Raw genomic sequence first — 22,527 nt, 5'->3', positions numbered from 1 at the left:
GCAAACTTTGGAAGGCTTAATAATGGGGCTCAAGGAAAAGGAGGATCAATGCACAAGGGAGACAACAACTAAATGGATCACATTCCTTCAAATTGAAAGTGAAATTGGACCAATATGAGGACCATTTTCGTATGCATTTTGGGGAGGGGGGATTTCTAAAGTGACTTTTGATGTCTTTTGTGGGTTTTTAATACATTTTTTAGAGTTCCTAAGCTAGTATACTGAATACCATGCATGCATGGTTGCATTAAGCTAGTATTAGGGATTAGTGGTTATATTAGTGGATAATAAATACCATGCATGCAAGCATGATATTTATTGCATAATTAGTGATAGTGGATCTTAAGGGATATTAAATAGGAGAACTCTTGTATGGAAAATCAAGTAAGTTTGAATGAAAATTTTAGTTTCTCTTTGGTGAGAGCTTCCTTCTAGTTTTTAGGCAAAGAACTAATTCCGATATCAAGGCAACTTGTGACGATCAAACCCCATGACTTATCACTCATCTTCTCATCTTGCTTGAGTGTGGCGTCAATACCCTTCCCCAAGCTGAATTTCAAAGCGATCCATTTTCAAGGTTCCTTATCATTTGGTATCAGAGCCTTGACTCCTTGATTTTCAGGGTTGTGTCTTGTTTTCATCTTTGTTCTTGTCCATCTTTATTGATCTCTCCATCCCTATCTGTCGTAAATTTCTATTTACTATTTGGGTCCTCAACTAAAAAAAAAGCAAAATTCAGAAAAAAGAGAAATCATTAGTCATTGGTTTCTGATTAAAAAAAGAGAGGAGGATTTGTGAATTGAAAGGACTCAATATTCTTTCTTTGTGAAATCTGAATTCAAAGATATTCCTTTCATTGCTCTTGATCGTTGTTGAATTTCTCGTTTTATCCGTTTATTTCTCTTGTTCTACTCATATTTCTCTTGTTGGTTTCTTGTTCACTTGATTGTCTACTTGTTGTCTTGAGAAAGACATTGATAAGGTTCTTTCCTTAAGAGCTTATAAAGGAAGCTGAGTGGATAAATTTGAGTGCAACCACGTGAGTAGAGTGGCGAGGTCCGTCTAACATTTCTTTTGTAATTTTCCTTGTCATCTTCTTTTTTTTTTGTGCAAGCATGAGTGGGGGCAAATCACCTCATTCCACTAGGCGAGATCTTAATAGGCCTCAAATGGAGGCACTTACTCAACAATTTGAAAGAATGCTTCAAAGACAACTTGAAGAAATACACGAAAGGATGGACCGACTTGAAGGAGAAAATGTTTCCAACCGTAGGGGCAATTCTAATCATGAAGAATCTCGTTAAAGTGACCCATTCTATGATTCACCAAGAGAAAGAAGGAGGCATGAAGGGGGAAGAAGACGTGAGAGAGGAGATAGAAACCATAGGCGAGAAGATGATCTAGGAGCTGTGAAAGTCCAGATACCTTCCTTCTAAGGGAGGAATGACCCTGAAACATATCTTGAGTGGGAGATGAAAATAGAGCAAATCTTCTCATGCCACAATTACAATGATGCAAAGAAAGTAAAGGTGGTTGCCCTTGAGTTCACCGATTATGCCTTAATTTGGTGGGATCAATTGCAAAAGGAGAGAAGAAGGTATGGAGAGCATCCTATCAACACTTGGGATGAAATGAAGACTTTAATGAGAAGGAGATTTGTGCCTTCCCACTACCACAGGCAATTGCACAACAAATTGCAAAGACTCGCCCAAGGGAGTAGGAGTGTGGATGATTACTACAAGGAGATGGAGGTGACTTTGATTAGAGCCAATATTGTGGAGGATAGGGAAGCTACCATAGCTCGGTTTCTCCATGGCCTAAATCGAGATATTGGAGACATTGTGGAGTTACAACATTATGTGGAGCTTGATGACTTAGTGCATCAAGCAATGAAAATAGAGTAACAATTAAAGAGAAAGGGCGTTATGAAGAAATCCTCTTCTCCAAACTACTCTTCAAGTTGGAAGGACAAGCCAAAGAAGGAGGGTTCTTCTTCAAATTCTAAGGAGACAGCAAGCACTAAGAAGCCTATTCCTACTACCTCTTCTTCCACTTCTAAGAGTAGGGATATCAAGTGTTTTAGGTGTTTGGGAAAGGTCATATTGCATCCGAATGCCCGAATAAGAAGACTATGGTGGTGAGGGATAATGGGAGTATCTCTAGTGAAGAAATTTCTTCTCATTCCTCTTCCTCAAGCGATGAGGAAAATGATGGAGCATCCTATGCACAAGATGGAGATCTCTTGGTGGTTAGGAGATTATTGGGAAGCCAAGCCAAGGAGCATGAGGAGGACCAAAGAGAAAATATTTTTCATACTCGCTGCCTTATTCAAGATAAGACATGCTCTATGATCATTGATGGTGGAAGTTGTACCAATGTGGCAAGCACTAGGTTGGTCACCAAACTCAACCTCAAGACTACACCACATGCAAGACCATATAAACTCCAATGGCTAAGTAATAGTGGTGAATTGGTAGTGAACTAGCAAGTGTTGATTAATTTCTCCATTGGCAAATATGAAGATCAAGTTCTATGTGATATTGTGCCTATGGAGGCAAGCCACATTCTTCTTGGAAGACCTTGACAGTTTGATAGGCGAGCTCACCATGATGGATTCTCCAACAAGTTCTCTTTTGTCCACAATTCTCGCAAAGTCACACTTGTACTGTTATCACCTAGGGAGGTTTGTGAGGATCAAATAAAACTGAGAGAGAAAAGAGAAAAAGAAGAGTGAGAGCTTAAGAAAAAGAAAGAGTGTGTGAAAAAGAAAATACTTGATTTTGAGGATAAAATTCAAAAGAAAAGAGAGAATGAGGAAAAGAAAGAGAGAAAAATAGAAAATTTGTTTACAAGAGAAAGTGAGGCGAAGAAAGCTTATTTGACAAGGCAGCCTATATTTCTTCTTTTGTGCAAGGACACTTGCTTAGAATCTAATACTAACTCCTTGCCTAGTGATGTTGTTGTTATTTTGCAGGATTTTGAGGATGTGTTTCCCAAGGATGTTGAGATTTTCGGACCGCAAAAACTGCTTTTTACGTTGCGAAAACCCCGAAGTCTTGCCACTGGATCCGTGCGAAGGTTAAAAATTTTACATGTACATGTTTGTAATCCTAGATCTACCTTAGATCTACATCAAAGAAAGTATACCTTTGATGCGAAGCCCGTCACTTATCCCGCTCGTCCAAGGTTCTTCGAATCTCAAGTGTGTTCAAGTGTACACACCTCTAGAAGTATCCACACGGGACAAGAGATGGAAGAAAAACACCTAGAGTGTGCTAGCACTCTTGGATGTTTCGGCCAAGGAGGATGAGAGGGAGAGAAGAGAAGAGAGGAGGAAGAAGAAGGAATGAATGAGCATACAATGCTCTTCACTCATGCAATAATGTGGCCGACCACTTCATGAGGGGTTTAATACCTCCATGGAATATCAAGAGTCATGGCTCTTGATCTCCCTCATGAGGTGGCACACCTTGATGATGTGGAACACCATCATTGGTCGACCCCATGCCAAGTGGCTTTGGTCAAGTCAAACTTGACCAATGAAGTGACATTTGGTCAAGTCAAACTTGACCCTTCATCTTCCCTCTTAAGTCAAGTCAAACTTGACTTAAAATCTCCCATGGTTGATCAAATTTAACCATTGATTCAAGTCAATTTGATTTAATAAATCTCTATCCATTAAATTAAATTGATTCAATGAGTCATAATCTAAATTAGACTCATTCAATACATGAATCAAATTGAGTCTAACTCAATTAGTCTAATTTGGATTACTCTTAATCCAATTTGGCTCATCATATGAACCTAATCCTCTTGGTTCATCATATGAACTCATTCTCCATCTAATTGTCCTTTGTGTGTGACCCTATATGTTCTTATAACATTGGCAATGCTCCCATTTAGAAGCATAAGTAATGAGCGGAATCTAGCAACACATCATTACTACCCAAGTTACAAGAATGTTGAGATCCAATATCACCTTGTGACTACTAATTATGATCCTTCACAATATATGATAATGTACTTCCATCCTAGACATCTAGATTGATCAAATGAGGCATAGACCGTGTCATCCTCTAATCAATCTATGTCTTGAACTCCAAGTAGACTCACTCTAATCAAATGAGCTCAATATCTTATATTGACTCATTTGGGAATGGTCATGCACTTAGTGGTCTCACTCTATCAAGAATAATGTTGTCACTCCCGTCATATAGGAGGGATAGCTCCCATCTACGTCACTCACATCCCTCCGCATAATTTGTTACATACTCAGTAATCGCCTTTATAGTCCACCCAGTTACAGGTGACGTTTGACGAAGCCAAAGTATGTAACTCCTTATGTAGGGAATCATGGTGACTTCAGGTCCAAGGACTGATAGTCATACTAATAGTCATATGAGAAAGTATATGACACTCATGTAACGATCCATGATACTTTCTCATGGCGGGTCATTCAATATACATTCTCCAATGCATACACATGTGTCAACTTGATATTTCTATATTCATGACTTGTGAGATCAAGTCATCGAGTTGACCTACATGCTAGTCTCGTCGCATTAACATTATTCCTGAATATTAATACTTGACTAGGAATGATTAAAAGTAGTGTTCTCTATATCATCTCACTATCGATTCAACCAATCGATTGATATAGATAAGAACCTTCTACTCAAGGACGCTATTATACTTAGTTATTTGACACCAATACAAGTAAGTATAATAACCATAAAAGAAATACCTTTATAAATATACAAGAATATGATACAACGAGTCCATACAACAATCATCACATGATTGACTCTAGGGCTCTAACTAACAAAGGAAGTATCTCATGGTTTGCTTCCAATGAGGGGGATTGAACACCAAATAGACCTTATTCCTGGCGCTTCTCTGCCCAATAGGCTAGCTTATAGGAGCAACCCTCAAGAAACAAAGGAGATACAAAATCAAGTAGAGGAGTTATTGCAAAAAGGATGGGTCAAAGAAAGTTTAAGTCCTTGTGTTGTACCCGTAATTCTGGTGCCTAAAAAGGATGGATCATGGAGGATGTACATTGACTGTAGAGCTATCAACAACATCACAATTCGGTATAGACATCCTATCCCTAGACTTGATGATTTGCTTGATGAATTGATTGATGCTTGTTTCTCTTCTAAAATTGATTTGAAAAGCGGGTACCATCAAATTAGGATAAGGGAAGGGGATGAATGGAAAACAGCTTTCAAAACCAAATATGGATTGTATGAATGGTTGGTAATGCCTTTTGGGTTAACTAATGCACCAAACACTTTTATGAGGCTTATGAACCATGTCTTATGAGAATTTCTTGGAAAATTTATGGTAGTATACTTTGATGATATTTTGGTATATTCTAAGAGTTTTGTTGAGCATATTACACATCTCCAATCTGTCTTGCATGTCTTTAGAAAGGAAAAACTATATGCTAACTTGGAAAAGTATTCTTTTTGCACTAATCATGTGGTTTTTCTTGGTTTTGTCATAAGTTCTAAAGGAGTGTAGGTTGATGAAGGGAAAGTTAAGGCCATTAGAGATTGGCCAACGCCTAAAACTGTGAGTGAGATTAGGAACTTCCATGGGTTGGCAAGTTTCTATAGGAGGTTTGTGAAGGATTTCAGCACAGTGGCAGCACCCCTAAATAAAATTGTTAAGAAAAACATAGGTTTTAGATGGGGAGAGAATCAAGAAAATGCATTTCAAACACTTAAGGATAAACTCACACATGCACCCATTCTTGCTTTACCTGATTTTTTCAAATCATTTGAAATTGAATGTGATGCATCTCATGTGGGTATTGGGGTTGTTTTACTTCAAGATGGTCATTCCATTGCATATTTTAGTGAGAAACTAAGTGGCGTCACTCTCAACTATTCCACTTATAATATAGAATTGTATGCACTTGTTAGAGCATTGCAAACATGGCAGCATTATCTTTTGTCTAAAGAATTTTTCATTCATAGTGATCATGAATCTTTGAAGCATTTGAAAGGGCAAGGGAAGCTCAACAAAAGACATGCCAAATGGGTCGAATTTCTTGAGCAATTTCCTTATGTGATTAAGCATAAGCAAGGAAAGGTAAATGTTATAGCAGATGCACTTTCAAGAAGGTATAACTTGTTAGCTACACTTGAAACTAAATTGCTTGGCTTTGAACACATTAAGGAATTGTATGTACATGATAATAAGTTTTCCCAATTATATGCTGCGTGTGAAAAGAAATCACAAAATGGGGTTGTTAGGCCTACTTGTTTAAGAATAACAGACTTTGTGTGCCTAGAGGATCTATGCGTAAATTGCTAGTTAGGGAAGCACATGAGGGGGGTTTAATGGGACACTTTGGGGTTCAAAAGACCTTAGAAATCCTGCTTGAACATTTTCATTGACCACACATGAAACACGATGTGCAGAAATTTTGTGCATGGTGCATTGTGTGTAGAAAAGCAAAATCTAAGACATTACCTCATGGACTTTACATGCCTTTGCCTATTCCTAATTTTCCTTAGACTGACTTGTCTATGGATTTTGTTTTAGGGCTACCACGTACTCAAAAAGGTAAGGACTCCATTTTTGTGGTAGTTGATAGATTCTCCAAGATGACACACTTCATACGTTGCCACAAAGTGGATGATGAAACTCATGTGGCAGATTTGTTTTTCAAAGAGGTGGTAAGACTTCATGGCATGCCTAGGAGTATTGTTTCAGATCGTGACACCAAATTTTTAAGCCATTTTTGGAGGACCTTATGAAACAAGCTGGGAACAAAACTTCTTTTCTCCACCACATGCCACCTACAAACTGGTGGCCAGACTAAGGTGGTAAATAGGACACTTTCTACTCTTCTTAGAGCAATTATTAAGAAGAACATTAAATCTTGGGAAGAATGTTTACCTCATGTTGAATTTGCTTATAATAGGGTGGTCCATTCTACTACTCAATTTTCTTCTTTTAAGATTGGTTATGGGTTCACTCCACTAACACCTCTTGATTTGCTTCCTTTACCTAACACTTCTTCTTTAGTTCATAAGGATGACAAAACAAAGGCAGAATATGTGAAGAAGCTTCATGAGCAAGTTAAAGCTCAAATTGAGAAGAAAATGGAGCAATATGGAAATCGAGCAAATAAAGGGAGAAAAAGAGTTGTCCTTGAACCCGATGATTGGGTGTGAGTTCATATGAGGAAGGAACGGTTTCCTATCCAAAGGAAATCAAAGCTTCAACCAAGAGGAGATGGACCATTCCAAGTGTTGGAAAGAATTAATGACAATGTTTACAAAATTGATTTGCCCGGTGAGTATGGTGTTAGTGCAACATTTAATGTAGTTGATTTGAGTCCTTTTGATGTAGGTGATGAAGACCTAAATTCGAGGACAAATTCATCTAAAGAAGGAGGGAATGATATGAGCCAAGAAGAGACATTGAAGGGAATTAGGGGACCCATGACAAGGTCCAAGACTAAGAGAATGAAGCAAGCTTTGGAAGACTTAATAATGAGACTCAAGGAAAAGGAGGGTCAATGCACAAAGGAGGCAACAACTAAATGGATCACATTCCTTCAAATTGAAAGTGAAATTGGACCAACATGAGGATCATTTTCGTATACATTTTTGGGGATGTCCTTTGTGGGTTTTTAATACATTTTTTAGAGTTCCTAAGCTAGTATAATAAATACTATGCATGGTTGCATTAAGCTAGTATTAGGGATTAATGGTTGCATTAGTGGATAATAAATACCATGCATGCAAGCATGATATTTATTGCATAATTAGTGCATAGTGGATCTTAAGGGATGTTAAATAGGAGAACTTTTGTATGAAAAATCAAATAAATTTGAATAAAAATTTTAATTTCTCTTTGGTGAGAGCTTCCTTCTAGTTCTTAGGCAAAGAACTAATTCCAATCTTATCAAAGCAACTTGTGACGATCAAACCCCATGACTTATCACTCACCTTCTCATCTTGCTTGAGTATGACGTCAATATCCTTCCCCAAACTAAATTTCAAGACGATCCATTTATAAAGTTTCTTATCATTCTCTAGTATGAGAGAAATGACTCTCTTAATTTTGACCCAACTTAGCATATAACTTTGACCTCCTTTTATATCCGTGGCAGCTTTCAATACTTGCCGTATCAAGTATGACAATAGAAACTTGATAGTATGATTAATATCGATGATGTCGACAAGACTATGGAGGAGATTCGAACAGAAAGTGCTTAGTTAATTTGCTAAACGCATTGCCGCTGCACCATATTTTTGTTAAGGTTTTATGGGCACCGATTGCACAAAATGGGTAGTTCAAAGTTTTGATACATACGGCATGTTTATTTGTAAAATCTGGGAAACTATGATGAGAATAGTTCGTCCAGTTATTTAAGACTTCGAAAGCATGTTCTAGCAAACTAGTTTTTCAGTTCTTTTGAGGAACATTGTCTTCCTTTTTTTTCTGAGACTTCAAAGATTCTCAAGTAAAATTTTTGTTCTTCGGCAGAGGACTTGGAGACCGACTATGGCTCAACTCACAACAGTGATCGCTTCATTCCTCCATGAGGCCTGCAAATAAAAGGAACACATTTAGAAATTAAAACCACTAGCTACTCCACAATCGTAACAAGATCTCCTAACAATAAGCTGCTAAAATTTAAGATAAGTTAGGCTTCGATTGTAATACTGGATAAGATTTAATTCATAGGCAAAAAAAAAAAAAGAAAAAAAAAAGGAATCAGGCCCTTGTCTCATGGATTAAAGTCCAGTGCCGTATGACCGAAACAGTCACACCGAGACACAGAATGCCATTGGCATGACAAAGATAGCGGGTGCGAGGCTTCTTCCTATTTGATATGCAACCTAGGCACTACACTCTTCTTTATTCTTGCTTGGGTTCCTTGGATCCTTCCTCTATTAGTCAATTGGCCGTGATGTAATGCAGACGATTTCGTTCCACTTGGGTTTCCATCATCAGCAAGGTCATAAGAGATGGAGATGCTTCACCAGATTTGTGCAAAACTTTCTCCAACACTAGTGAAGAAGGTGGTGTTTCCTCCATTTCTTCCTCCAAATTAGTTCCGCAGAGTCGCAGACACCTGTGTCAGCACAGGCAAAGTATTGGCACACAAAAGTTTTTCATGATCTGGAACCTAAACCTCACTTTGTTCCAACTCTCTATGTGTTTCTGTTTTCTGAAGAATTGCACAACTCCATAATCTTCATCGCGAGTATTTATTTGTTAGTAAGAAGACATTTTCTAGTTGCCAATAGAGAATCTCTGATCCCGGAGTGAAATGCAGCAACCAAAACCACTGTTTTGCTCAGTCTCCTAAAGTGCAGAACTATGATCTTCCAATCAGTTCACATGTGAAGCCATTTAATGGCTGTTTTATTCATTGAGCCGATTTAGAGATATGCTCGGTTAGGTTGTGCAAGCGCCCTTCCCTCCCTACTACACGGGCTCAGTTGAGCAGTGATCGCTCCCTCAGACAATTACAACTACAACTACTAAAGGACTCACTTGTTCAGGGATGAATGGCTTCCCTCAAACAGTTGCGGCTACTTGAGGATTGACTCAGTTGGGCAAAAGTGAGTTTAATAGCTATTTAATATCAAGGTTTAGTTGTCCTATTAAGATGGAAATGCTGAATACCTACTTTTGATCAGTCCCTTTGGGGTATATTCCATTGTCTTATTGTTCAGTTGGTTAAACAGGCTCCTTTCCTCGACCACTAATAATGATAAAAGGTAGTGCATATAGCAAGTGAAACTTCTACTTTCCAGATGAATTCGTCTATTGCTAGCTGAAGGATAAGAACTGATTTTAAGCTCCAACCTATACCTCCGGAGAGAAATTGAAATCTTACCGAAATTAAAAATGCTTACACAAGCTCTAAGACCAGGGCAGAAGCCCCTCCTCCACCATTGCAAACACCAGCAACTCCAACTTTGCCATTTCTGTGTCTCAGAACCTGCGAAGACAGATAAGCTGTTTAAACGCCACATCCACACTTCTCGATACTAAATATATATGGACATAAGCTGTTGGAAAAATAATAATCATTCAAAATCTCAAAATTTTTCCCCCTTTTAGTATAATTAAGTTATCAATAAGGTCATGCTACACAATTTAAAACCTCCGATGAGCATGTAATAATTATTTACTTAAGTTGAATATTACTAGTGTTATATCCTTGCATTAAAGCTCCAAAGTGGAATAAGATTTATGTGGTCGACAACAAATAGTTAGGATAACCACATCTTGAAGATAATGATGCTAAATTCCAACATCGTAATCTGATATTTCAACTGAGAATACATAAAAGAGCAGACTGCAAAAGCATACCCCTAGTAAGGTAACCAGTATACGGGCTCCACTGCAACCTAGGGGGTGCCCCAAGGATACAGCTCCACCGTGCACATTAACTTTCTCCTGCCAAGGCAGCAAATGGAAAGATCTGTTGGTTGAAATGTGCCATAGTTGGTTACATAGCTGTTGATTGCTACCACATATGGTTCAACAAAAACTAAACATATGAAAAGAGAAAGATTAAGCTTACAGACGGAAGCGAAAGAAGCTTTTGGTTTGCCAGGGCAACAACCTGCGGAAGGGCAAAATTTTGAGCCCGCATATAATTGAATGATGAAAGAGGTCCAGTTACATCAGCAGTTTAAAAAACTAAAACTCACTGAGAAAGCTTCATTTATTTCGTAGTAATCAACTTGAGAAGCATCCAAGCCTGCACTTAAAATAGCTTTGGGAATTGCAAGTGCTGGTGTTGTTGTGAATAATTCGGGGGCCTGAATAATGAATACAGTATCATTCATTTATAATATGAAAACTTGGTAAGTAAAAGAATATACTATAAAAGAATCTACAAGTCTGTAAGCGAAGAAATAGTCTTCTTTAAGAGAAGAAATGAAGTTTCTTGTTTGTTAATACCTGCGCTGAGTCTGCATAACCTCTGATCTTCGCAATCACTTGCAATCCTAATTCTAGAGCCTTCTGTCCACTCACCAGCACCAAAGCAGCAGCGCCATCACTACAACAAATGTATTTTACAAATTTAGATTGAAAATGATATGCAGAAAAGTTCCCAACTTAAATAAAATGAGTTAGATCAAGTGTGTCTTACAGTTACACTCATATGAAAGCTATATGTGTGGCATTACTAGAAAGGATAAAGGAAAAATAATAATACTCGAGAGCAATTATGTAAAATTTCAATATGAGATAGAACCACAGAAGGCAAGTGGAGATAATGTATGTTCAAAGGCAATCAATAGATATGACACTATGAGAGTTGGATCAATTAAAATGATAGATGTAAAGGGAAAAGGAAGATCAAAGAAAAGTTTAATTGACATGATTTCAATGATAATGATGAACTAAATACATACTTGTAATTTAGGGAACCTATCAATTTTAGCAATGTAAAATTAGCAAACTCTTGCAGTATGCTTTGCTATCACCATGATCATATAGCCAAGGAAAGATGCACACCTCATTGCCAATGTTTCAGAAACCAAATTACTCCATAGTCCAGTAAAGACAAGGAATAAAGTATTTAGAATCTAGTGGATTTGAATAAAACATACAGATGGAACTACTGTTAGTTCAAATCATCACGAAGAAATTATTCAACATCGGGCCAGAATGGACAATGAATTGTAGAAAATAAAATGCCAGCTATACAATTCTCTCATTAAGGGATTATTCCTACAAATTAATATGTTTCTGTCAGTATGGATAATGGATTGTGGAAAATAAATCGCCAAGTGAAAGCCATCAGAATTTAGGGTGGTGCAACCTATATAAATATCACATTAATAGTAAATTCTTACAAATCAATCTGTTTCTCTGATATTATACTCGTAGAAGGACAAAATGGTACAACAAAAATCTACCTTATACTAGATGCATTTCCAGCAGTCACTGTCCCACCATTCTCCTTAAAACTGGGCCTGAGCTTCCTTAATTTAACAGGATCAAACTAGCCAAAAAAACACACACAATTAAAGCTGGCCCATAGAAGCATTGAAGGATTTGCACAGAACTGATATGGCATCCAACTATAAAGTTTTACAATTTGCCAAAAAGAGATATAAGAGCAATTACTCTCCCTAGAGTTGACTACACATACTTTCAAATAAATGCATGAAGATTAGTCAGCTCAACTGCTCAAAGAATTAAACCATAATTGTTCTTGAAACTAAAAATATTCTAATTTGCCACGTACAAGTTTTTTTAACCCATGATGCAAGAGATTAAATATATAATTTCTAAACTGGCAAAATTGCTTCAGCAACGACAGATCAGCAGAAATATTTGCTTTTGTGATGCTGCTTGTAACTTAAAAAAGATCTAAAGTCCACAAACAGAAATTTAATAATACAGCATCAAATTATTCATGCTAACATAATCAATTGCATAAGGATTTTGTTAAGCGTTATCAATAACTTGATGTTCTACAGGCTGTGCTTTGAACTCATAAGACAATAAATTGAAGAAAAGATGCTCAAATAAAGTAGCCAAACTAAGAAAAAAGTATTTCTATTCTATTCCTACTCTGATACTATTCTCAAAGATAGCTATTCCATTCCATAAGCCAAATAGAGCTATTAATGTTCTTGAAAATCCAAATTTTCTTGTGTCAAGAGGATGCTTCACAGGAAGCATCCAACAAAATACAGATTAGATGAAAATTATATGCCATGTGCATTTCACCAGTAAAACTGAAGGGGACTGCAATAAGCAAGTAAGCAGGAAGGAACACTACAAAGAGATATTAGACTACCTGAAACACATCAAATAAAGTAAATGAAAAGTGGAAAACTGCAGCATAAATTCACAAACTGTTTGCAATGCAACAGATTGCCCGATTATGAAATTTACTTTTTCTAGGCTTTCATCCTTGTCGATAATCATTGATGGTCTTCCTCTGCCTACAGAAACTTCAACCTGTAAAGCAAAGCATTGGAGAACTTCGGTGAACTTTTTGAATATTAGATATCCAGTCTAATATATCACGTAGGGGTAATTCTTACTGGTGCAATTTCCCATGTGAATGCACCAGAGTTACGAGCAGCTATTCCTCGCTCATTGCTCTGAATAGCATAAGCATCCTGAAAATGACATAATGAGCAAAACAAAGTCAAATTCTTTTGAAAATCAAATTCATGCTCAATTATATGAACCTACTATACATTATAAATAAGAAGCAAATAAACACTACACACACAAAAAAAAAATGAATTGAAGTATTCACATAGAATAGCCTAGTTTTCCTAGGGTTTAAGCACACAGCTAATTCAGTTACATGACTAGTAACATGCAAATCTTTCAAAATACATATAGAGTAGCCTAGTTTTCCTAGGCTTTAAGCACACAGAAAAAAAGGAAAACAGAATATAAGCTTCCTACTAAAGTATGCATGATGTATATTCACCTGTTCTTCTCTTGATATTGAATAATTAACAGCACATAATTCAGCACACATTCCCATGCCAAAATCATTATAGACGTCCCATAGCCCATCTTTAAGCATTCCATCAACAAGTGTGTCATGCCCAAATCGAGATCCTTTTCTGTGAATTAAAAAGAACAGGAGGATTAATGGAATAAATGTAAATATTATTGAAGGTAGATTCCATCTGTAATGTGAGATTCAAAGCAAGAACATAATTTTACATTTAAAGAGACACACAACACCAAAGCAGAGAATATATGATATAAATTAATAATTTATAAAATATTAAAACATGTATTCAATTAGAATACATGCTAATTCATAGATCTTGTCATTGCAGTTATCACTATGACAATGCATTTTTATGATGTAAAAATAGTATATAAGGATAAAAGGTTTAAATCTAGTAAAAAAAATTGCACTTGGTGATATCCCTATTAGTCATGCATTACCCAGGCATGACTCAGAGAATCAAGCATTATAATTAAGGAATGTCTGGAGGACATAATTTATATATGAAACAAAAACCAGAAAGTGACTTAGCTAACCTTGCTTCTGCGATATACTTAGGAGCATTTGACATACTTTCCATGCCACCAGCTATAACTACATCATTAATACCCAGCTGGATACTCTGTGCTGCGAGCATTGTGGCTGTGGAACAGAGGAAGAAGTTTATGTGATTCAATAGGATAACTCAGAAAAATTGTATCCTCGACTTTAAACAACAATACCCTTCATTCCAGATGCACAAACTTTGTTTATAGTAGTGCAAACAACTGTATTTGGTATTCCAGCACCCAGAGCAGCCTGCCTGGCCGGAGCTTGGCCGAGATTTGCACTCAGAACGTTGCCAAAAAAGACTTCTTGCACAATTGAGGGATCTATATTTGCCCTTTCAAGAGCATCTGAGAAAGCACAAACAGATCAGTAGGTCAAGCACAAAGAAAAGTGAAAAGCTTTGAGAAAGTTCTATATGCACATACACTTGATAGCAATAGATCCAAGTTGTGTTGCAGATAAAGATGACAAAGCGCCAAGAAATCCACCCATAGGTGTACGTGCAATACCAACAACACATACATCTGCTAATAAGAACTGACTTGTCTCAGGATAAACCACAAAAGCAAAAAATCAACGGGAGAAACAAAGATAAGAGGAGTATAAGGCAAATTTCTCCAACTACTCATCGAGCATAAAATATGGGGGCTCTTAACATACCTCTTGGGTTTATCTGCTCTGAAGCCATGGGTATTGCCGTGATCGGATCAAAAAAAAAAAAACGAGCAGCTAATCAGCCTAGCAAACGCTGATTTATCCAATAATATAACAGTGAGTGCAAATCATAAGCCGAAAGCAATATGCAAATAAATCTTGACTAAAAAATATTGAATATAAAGGCCAAAGCGAAACGAACAAAAAAAGTTAAATGGGCCATATGTGCCAACTTGTTGGGATGTGAAATGAATCTCAACAAAAAAAAAAAAGGATTTTTTTTTTCTAAACGCAACGAGAAGACTAAGATTAGGGCACCCTCCGAGAGATCGAATGAGAACAGATCAGGAGTGAGCAGAGTAAATCTGCTAGCGAAACGCATCAAAGCGCGTGATTAGTGGATAATAGCGAGTTTTACAGGCCATACGGAATACGGAGATCGAGAAGAGAGGAAGAACCGCAGCTTTACCTTCCGCGCCGCTGCCAAGGACTCTCCGATGCGTTCGATTGGGCCTGCCGGTGGCAGAGAGAGGAGACGGGGACAGCGGGAGCGAATTGGAGGAAGAAGTTATTAATCGCAGCTGGAGCCGTGAAGGACTGAACCATGGCTTTTATGCACATCGCACCCCTTGCTATTTTGTAATTGCAACACCAACGATTTTTTACTTTTGTTTCCCAGAAATAGAATCTGAATATATATATATATATATATATATATATATATATATATATATATTTATCTAGAAATTTTGTACACATTTGAATAATTTTTTTAAAAAAATATAGAATATTATGAAAATAATTTTTTGACCTTTATCATAGTGTTATTATTGAGGAAAAAAGAACTGGTTCAACTTCGAAGCAAGTTTCCAGTTGCAATTTTTTTAAAAAATTCAGGAGCTCATTTCGAACCAATTAATTTTAAAAATGATTATTTTAATTCTATAAAAGTTTCAATAGCTCAACATCTCGGATTTTTCATTTTACTATAGGAAAATGCTCATGTCATATTTAGAAATCGAACGTTAGAGGTTTGGGGGACTGTATGAGAGAGCATTACACCTGCAATGCAGCTCGGGTTTATAATCTCAAACTTCTGTGATGAAAAAAATTGATAACACTCAAACATCCCTCTATTATCCAGAGGACGGATCCTTTAATTCATAAATTATGGATTAAAAGATGATCCATTTTTTTAGACCCTTGATTTGGATAGATCATAATTATTTAAAAATGGGATACATCCAAATCAAGAGTCCTCATGCAAGAGATCATCTTCTGATATGTAATTTCAGGCCTGGACCTTTAATAGAAGTTGTGAGGCAAGTGCCTCGGGCCCCCAAATTTCAGGGGCACAAAAAAAAAAAAAAATATATATATATATATAATATATATATATCTCGAGGAATATATATATGATATATCATGCGCGACGTGCACAGTGTGTCACTGTGCACGTCGCGCAGGATATTAGCTTTAAATTTTTTTTCTTTTTAATTATTTTTTAAAATTTTGAATTAAAAAAATAATTAAAATATTTTTTTAAGATTTTATTTTAGGGTTGAGGCTTTTCTATTGGGTTATAATTTGTAAGCTATTTTTATTTTTAAGATTTTAATTCTAGGGTTCAGATTTTCCAGTTGAGTTATAGTATTTTGTAAAAAAAAAAAAATTTAAAAAAATAAATTTAAGTATTTATGGAGTATTGTAATGTGTTTAGGGGATGTATTCATGACTTAGGGATATATAAAAGGAAATATTGGTTTTTTTTTTAAATTCAAAGTCTAAAAAAATAGTAGATTTTGTCTGTTATTATTTTTTTAAAAAAAATTGAATTAAAAAAATTAATTAAAATATTCTTTTAAAATTTTATTTTAGGGGTGATGTTTCTCAATTGGGTTATAATTTTTAAGCTGTTTTTTTTAAAGATTTTATTTCTAGGGTTTAGACTTTCTAGTTGGATTATAGTATTTAGTAAAAAGAAAAATTGAAAATGAAATAAATTTAAATATTTATGGAGTATTGTAATATGTTTAGGGGATATATTTATGTATTATGGATTTATCTAAAGAAGTATTAATTTTTTTAATTCAAATTTAAAAAAAAACATATCAACACTAGTCTACGAATTTAAAAAAAAAACGTCCTGTTGTTATTTTAATTTAATTTTATTTTTAATTTCCTTGCCGGCTTGTTTTAATTTAATTTAATTTTTAATTTCTTTGCCGGCTTACCCTAAACGCTGTCGGCTGTTGCTTCTCCTCCTCTCCGCATATCAGTTCGCCCCTTGGCCAAACGGCAGCAGAACTTCGTCGTTTTGTCATCAGCTCTACCTTTGTGACTTACGTCACTGTTCCTGTTTCCATCGGCGACTCAACGACGGCTGATTCATCTTCCGCTCACCTTGACGGCTTGTCCTCCCCCGCAGTTTGCGCCAATCAAATTTAAAGATTCCAGTGGTGTGATCTGAGTTGCAGTTACTTAATCGCTCGCACTGTTCTTGATCATCTCTTCTCCTGCTTCTTAAGATCGGTGACTTGTGACTTGTGACTTTAAGGGCACCATTTTTTTGTGCTCGCCTCAAGCCCCAAAATCACAGGTTCGGCACTGTGTAATTTATGGACCATAAGATCTTTACTGTATTATCCGTCCTAAAATCAGTCAACTCTAGGTGAAAGAAATTTATTGCCTAATAGAATGAGCTTTAGGAACTCAAATCTTACTATAAATCTATCTTCTAGTACCAACTCATCTATACCTGTCCAAGCTTAAAATTGTAAACTTGGATAAAACATAAGGCTTTCGAATAAAGTGGTAGACGAGTGAAAGTTTGAGTGTTGGACTGATCAATACTAAGATGAGATATGCAAAAGAAATTACAAAAAGAGATTAGGAATGTGTTTAAATTTATGTATTTATTTTATTTAAATTTATTTATTAAAGATTGAGATCGAGTTGTATTTAGCTTCTTATAAGCTTAAATAACAATAGTATTATTGTGCTTAAAAATTAGCGACATTAAATTATATTTTTTTAACATATTAAAAATAATTAAAATTTTATAAATTAATATATATTTGAATACAAATTTAAATAGGTAACATGGGAAAAAGTTCCTGATCCACCTTCTTAATAAATTCCTTATAAAAGTAAAAGTAGTACCTTTGGGATGATCTAATGACTAGTGTACGAAGTGTTACCATCATGAGGTCTGGAGTTCAAATCTCAGTAAAATCGGAATAAATACCTCCCTTATGTGCTAGTCGTTATTCCAAAAGCTAGTAGTCGTCCGTGATATATCTCCTCCTGTTCATAAGGTGGACGATCCCTCAATCCGTTAGTGGATCAATCCCCGAAACTCTGACTATAACAATCCTCCCTATCGATTGAGAAATCTCGCCACAAACTCGATCAAGATCTTGGATTGCAATGATAGTTTTGGAGACTCTAATTAGGGGATTAACCACCTTTAATTTCGTCACCCAAGTCAGTCATCCCAAGCTCATTATATAAAATCTGAGGGGAAACACCTAAGCTATTTTTCGTTACCAGTCGACTGCTAAAGTCACCAGTCGATTGACCTCTGTGAAAATTTTACCATTGCAACCCAACGACTGGATACCAGTCGATTGTGTTGGAACCCCAAGGTTGTTTTGGTGTGATCAACAAGTTAAGTTAGGTTCTGTGTGTTTCTAACCTTGTGTCTAAGTGTGCAAGAGCTTAGGAGCACAGGTACTCGAGCGGAAGACGTAGCTAGCGAGAAGGACGGCACGCGGTGCGTCGGAGGGACGAGGCGTTGCGGAAGAGTACACTGGCGGACAAGAAGGAAGCGTGCGGTGGTTCCGAGGAACGAGAAGCCGGAGCGGAAGATTGCTCTGGGAGCAAGAGATGCAGCTAGCGAGAAGGTCGGCACGAGGTGAGCCGAGGGACGAAGACTGCGGATGAGTACGCTGGTGGACGAGAATGAAGCACGCGACGATTCCGAGGGACGAGAAGCCAGAGGGAAGCCTGCTCGAGAAGATCGGAAGTTGGGTTCGGGTGAGCCCTATTCTGGATGGCAGAGATCACCCAAGAGAGCGGATCCGGAGCAGAAGACCCGGACCGAGGTGTGACTGAACTAGAGAAGAGGTCTCGGAATGCTTCCGGGCGCCCGGACCCGACTTTTGACCAGGATCAAGATTTGACTCGATCTGATCGTTGGGAGATAAAGTTTATCCTCCCCAGGACGCCCGAAACCCTTCGGGGCGCCCCGACCAAGGCTATAAATATAGCCTTAGTCCAGAAGCTTTTCAATGAACTCCAAGTAATTAATTTCAACGCTTGTGTACTCTAGAGTTGTAGTTGAGCTTCTGTTTCTGCGCGTCAACGTTGTAAGAGGCTTCTCCACCTGAAGTAGTATTCTAGTGCTTTCAACTTCCTTGGATTAACAATCATATCGGTTGTAACCAAGTAAATATCTTGTGCCTCGTTCTTTATGTTTTTAATTTACTACTTTGCTTTATTTATGCAAGTGTTAGCTTAAAGAGTTCAAGAAAGGGTTATTTGTTTTTGTGTTTACAAGACTATCCAACAACCCCCCCTCCTAGTCAGCCACAACGATCCTACAAGTGGTATTAGAGCCGAGACACCTCAGAAGGACTAACCGTCGTCTGAAGCAACAAAACGATGGCCGGAGCTAGCGACTACCCACCAGCATTCTAGGGGGAGCTCTCTTTATGGAAGCAACAAATGGAGGTATATCTAAACTCTGATTCTGGTATTTTTTTTCAATAATGAAATTTGGTTATGAAGCACCGAAGAACACGAACGGAGAAAAAATCGACATACGCCTCTGGACCGAGAAGCAACGTGACGAGTCTATGGCAAACGCTCGGGCAGAGTTTCACATTCTAAGCGCAATACTACATGAAGATTTCGACAGAGTCAGAGAACACAAAAGCGCGAAAGAACATTTTGAAAAGTTCTTGAAACTCTACGAAGAACAAGCCGAGGCTAAATCCAACACCGATCCATCATCTGAAGAGTCCGAAACCGAGATAAGTGCCGCAACAGCCGAAGTACATCTCGAGGACACAGAAAACCCTTCTTCACTGAGCATCGATGAAGGGGAGAATCTTCGGAAGAAAGCAATTCAACAGGGGAGAACCAACGGTCGACGAGGTAAGTAAGGTATGACCTCTACCTTCTGAATAATTGATTAAAACAATTGAAAAGTTGCCTGAAGATTTTTACGAATTAGAAATTGAATCGTCGAAAAAGTTTTTCGGATTAAGAAATCTACTGTCAAAAGAATCATCAAAAGATTTTTGTAAATCAGAATTTTTGTTGTCAAAAAATTCTTGTGAATTACAAAATATTTTGTCGAATGAATTATGTAAATTAGAAAATATTTTTCTGAAAGAATTTTTCAAAGTAAAGACATTGCCGAAAGAATTTTTACAAATTATATTGTCGAAAAATTTTATTAAGCTAGAATTTATACTATCAAAATATTTTTGCGAATTAGGAATTCAAAATACAATAGAAAATGACATGTTACAATTTATACAAATTTTTACATATTCAAATTTTCTTGCTTCAAATTTAAGAAATTATGATAAATTAAAATGGAAATTTAAAACTTTTTGATAAAAGCATTAGAATAAAATAAATAAATGCATAGAAAATATTTTTTAATGTTATCAATTTTCTTAAATTTTCTTGCATAAAGTTTTGGGCTTAGAAAGATTTTTTTTATGGCGAAAACTTAGAAATTTTTCAAAAGTTATTTTTTTGACTTAGAAATTTTTTCCTTGACTTGGAAATATTTTTTCCAGAAAATCATTGAAATAGAATTTTATAATTTTTCTAAGTGTCAACCCTTAGATTTTTCTTGCAACCCCAATTTTTTATGTGATCAAAGAGAGAGAAGAAAAAGTATAAGTCTAGGGGGAGGTAAACATTGAAAATTATTTTTTTTTTGAAATTTAATTTTTTCTATCTTGTTGCACGTTATTGAAATATAAATTGTTTAATTTTCATGTCTATTTTAACCCTAGCTTAACTTGGGTTGATCACATCAAAAAGGGGAAGATTGTTGGAACCCCAAAGTTGTTTTGGTGTGATCAACAAATTAAGTTAGGTCTTGTGTGTTTCTAACCTTGTGTCTAAGTGTGCAGGAGCTTAGGAGCACAAGTACTCGAGCGGAAGACGCAGCTAGCGAGAATGACGGCATGCGGTGCGTCCGAGGGACGACGCGCTGCGGAAGAGTACACCGACGGACGAGAAGGAAGCGTGCGGTGGTTCCGAGGGACGAGAAGCCGGAGCAGAAGATTGGTCGGGGAGCAAGAGATGCAGCTAGCGAGAAGGTCGGTACGGGTGCGACCGAGGGACGAAGACAGCGGATGAGTACGCTGGTGGATGAGAAGGAAGCACGCGGCGATTTCGAGGGACGAGAAGCCGGAGGGAAGCCTATTTGAGAAGATCAGAAGTTGGGTTCGGGTGAGCCCTATTCTGGATGGCAAAGATTGTTAGGATCCTCGGTCGCGGCTAGAGAGGGGGGGTGTGAATAGCCGACTCCAAATTCTCGTTTCTTCCTACAATTTGAGTTAGCGTAGAGGAAATAAAAAGCAGAAACGAAAACGGAGAAAATCAAACCTCAAACACGACGATATAACGAGGTTCGGAGATGATACTCCTACTCCTCGGCGTGTCCGTAAGGTGGACGAATCCTATCAATCCATCGGTGGATGAGACCTCGGAAAAACCAGCTAATAAAAACTCCTTCTAGGTGGAGAAACCTCGCCACAATTTATTTTGCAACAGCAAGATCGGAGTGCAAGAAATAAAGCAAGAAACCAAGGGCAATATGAATGTAAAAACACCCTACCGAGTTTTGCTTGCCTTCTCGTCGACTGGGGTCCGTTGATGAAGCAGCAACTTCACGGATGCCAACAGCAGCTGATCAGAGACCCAGCCGAGGGAAGATCACATGAAGCTTCAGGAATGAAGAGCTCAGCAAAGCTCAGATCGCAGTCAAGAGTAGTAAGTTCCCCGTTCCTTTTTTTTTTTGTAGAGGCCTTCAACCTCTATTTATAACCTGAACCTGCGAAGAAGACAAAGAAGACACAAAAATCTAGCCGTTGTGACTCAACGGCTAGGCCTGGACCGATCAGGCTATGGCCTGATCGGTCCAGGATATCCCTGATCGGTCTGTGGACCGATCAGCCTATAGATGGATCGGTCCACAGACCGATCCCCCTATTGTTTTCTGAATCCCATCGCTTCCTGATCGGTCTACAGATCGATTAGATAACTTACAGTGAACTACTGTTTGGTTACTGATCGGTCACCAGACCGATCAGATAACCACAGTATCACTGGATCGATCTGTTGACCGATCAGATATCCATATTATTACTGGATCGTTCAACAGACCGATCCAATGCCTATGTAAGGTAGGTTTGGCGCTTCCCAGTCCTAAACCCTAAAGCCTTTCTAGTCTAGAGAACGAGCTACCGAGCCCTCTCTGACCTAGTCCGGAGAACGAGCTACCGAGCCCTCTCCGACTTCGTCCGGTCCAGAGAACGAGCTACCGAGCCCTCTCTGACCTAGTCCGGAGAACGAGCTACCGAGCCCTCTCAGACCTCGGAGAACGAGCTACCGAGCCCTCTCCGACTTCGTCCGGTCCAGAGAACGCGCTACCGAGCGAGCCCTCTCCGACTTCGTCTGGTCCAGAGAACGAGCTACCAAGCCCTCTCCGACTTCGTCCGGTCCAGTGAACGAGCTACCGAGCCCTCTCTGACCTAGTCCGGAGAACGAGCTACCGAGCCCTCTCCGACTTCGTCCGGTCCAGT

The 22,527-nt window shown here is 37.7% G+C and overlaps 1 protein-coding gene across 3 annotated transcripts; it reads right to left on the bottom strand.

Moving 5' to 3' along the window:
• Window positions 1-8,273: 8,273 nt before the first annotated feature.
• LOC122029512 (acetyl-CoA acetyltransferase, cytosolic 1-like) lies at window positions 8,274-15,281 on the bottom strand. 3 transcript variants are annotated; one of them, XM_042588523.1, is made up of 15 exons: window positions 15,162-15,281; window positions 14,699-14,786; window positions 14,464-14,562; window positions 14,212-14,385; window positions 14,026-14,131; window positions 13,457-13,595; window positions 13,056-13,133; window positions 12,904-12,969; window positions 11,916-12,001; window positions 10,951-11,050; window positions 10,698-10,808; window positions 10,568-10,609; window positions 10,354-10,440; window positions 9,894-9,979; window positions 8,274-8,573 (listed from the first exon to the last, which is right to left on the bottom strand). In XM_042588523.1, exons 2-15 carry the CDS (start codon window positions 14,724-14,726, stop codon window positions 8,540-8,542), a joined length of 1,236 nt encoding a protein of 411 aa, XP_042444457.1. In that variant the 5' UTR covers window positions 14,727-14,786; window positions 15,162-15,281; the 3' UTR covers window positions 8,274-8,539. The 3 variants fall into 3 exon arrangements, 2 of the variants coding, with proteins under 2 accessions (XP_042444457.1, XP_042444458.1); XM_042588524.1 differs by having other exon boundaries at window positions 9,875-9,979; window positions 15,162-15,280; XR_006125085.1 differs by having other exon boundaries at window positions 8,474-8,573; window positions 10,354-10,465; window positions 15,162-15,280.
• Window positions 15,282-22,527: the final 7,246 nt, after the last annotated feature.

This window comes from Zingiber officinale, chromosome 10B (assembly GCF_018446385.1).
Source record: "Zingiber officinale cultivar Zhangliang chromosome 10B, Zo_v1.1, whole genome shotgun sequence".
NCBI classification, from domain to species: Eukaryota; Viridiplantae; Streptophyta; class Magnoliopsida; order Zingiberales; family Zingiberaceae; genus Zingiber; species Zingiber officinale.
Note: the sequence above shows the minus strand (reverse complement) of the source record. Positions and strands in the feature narration are given on the sequence as shown.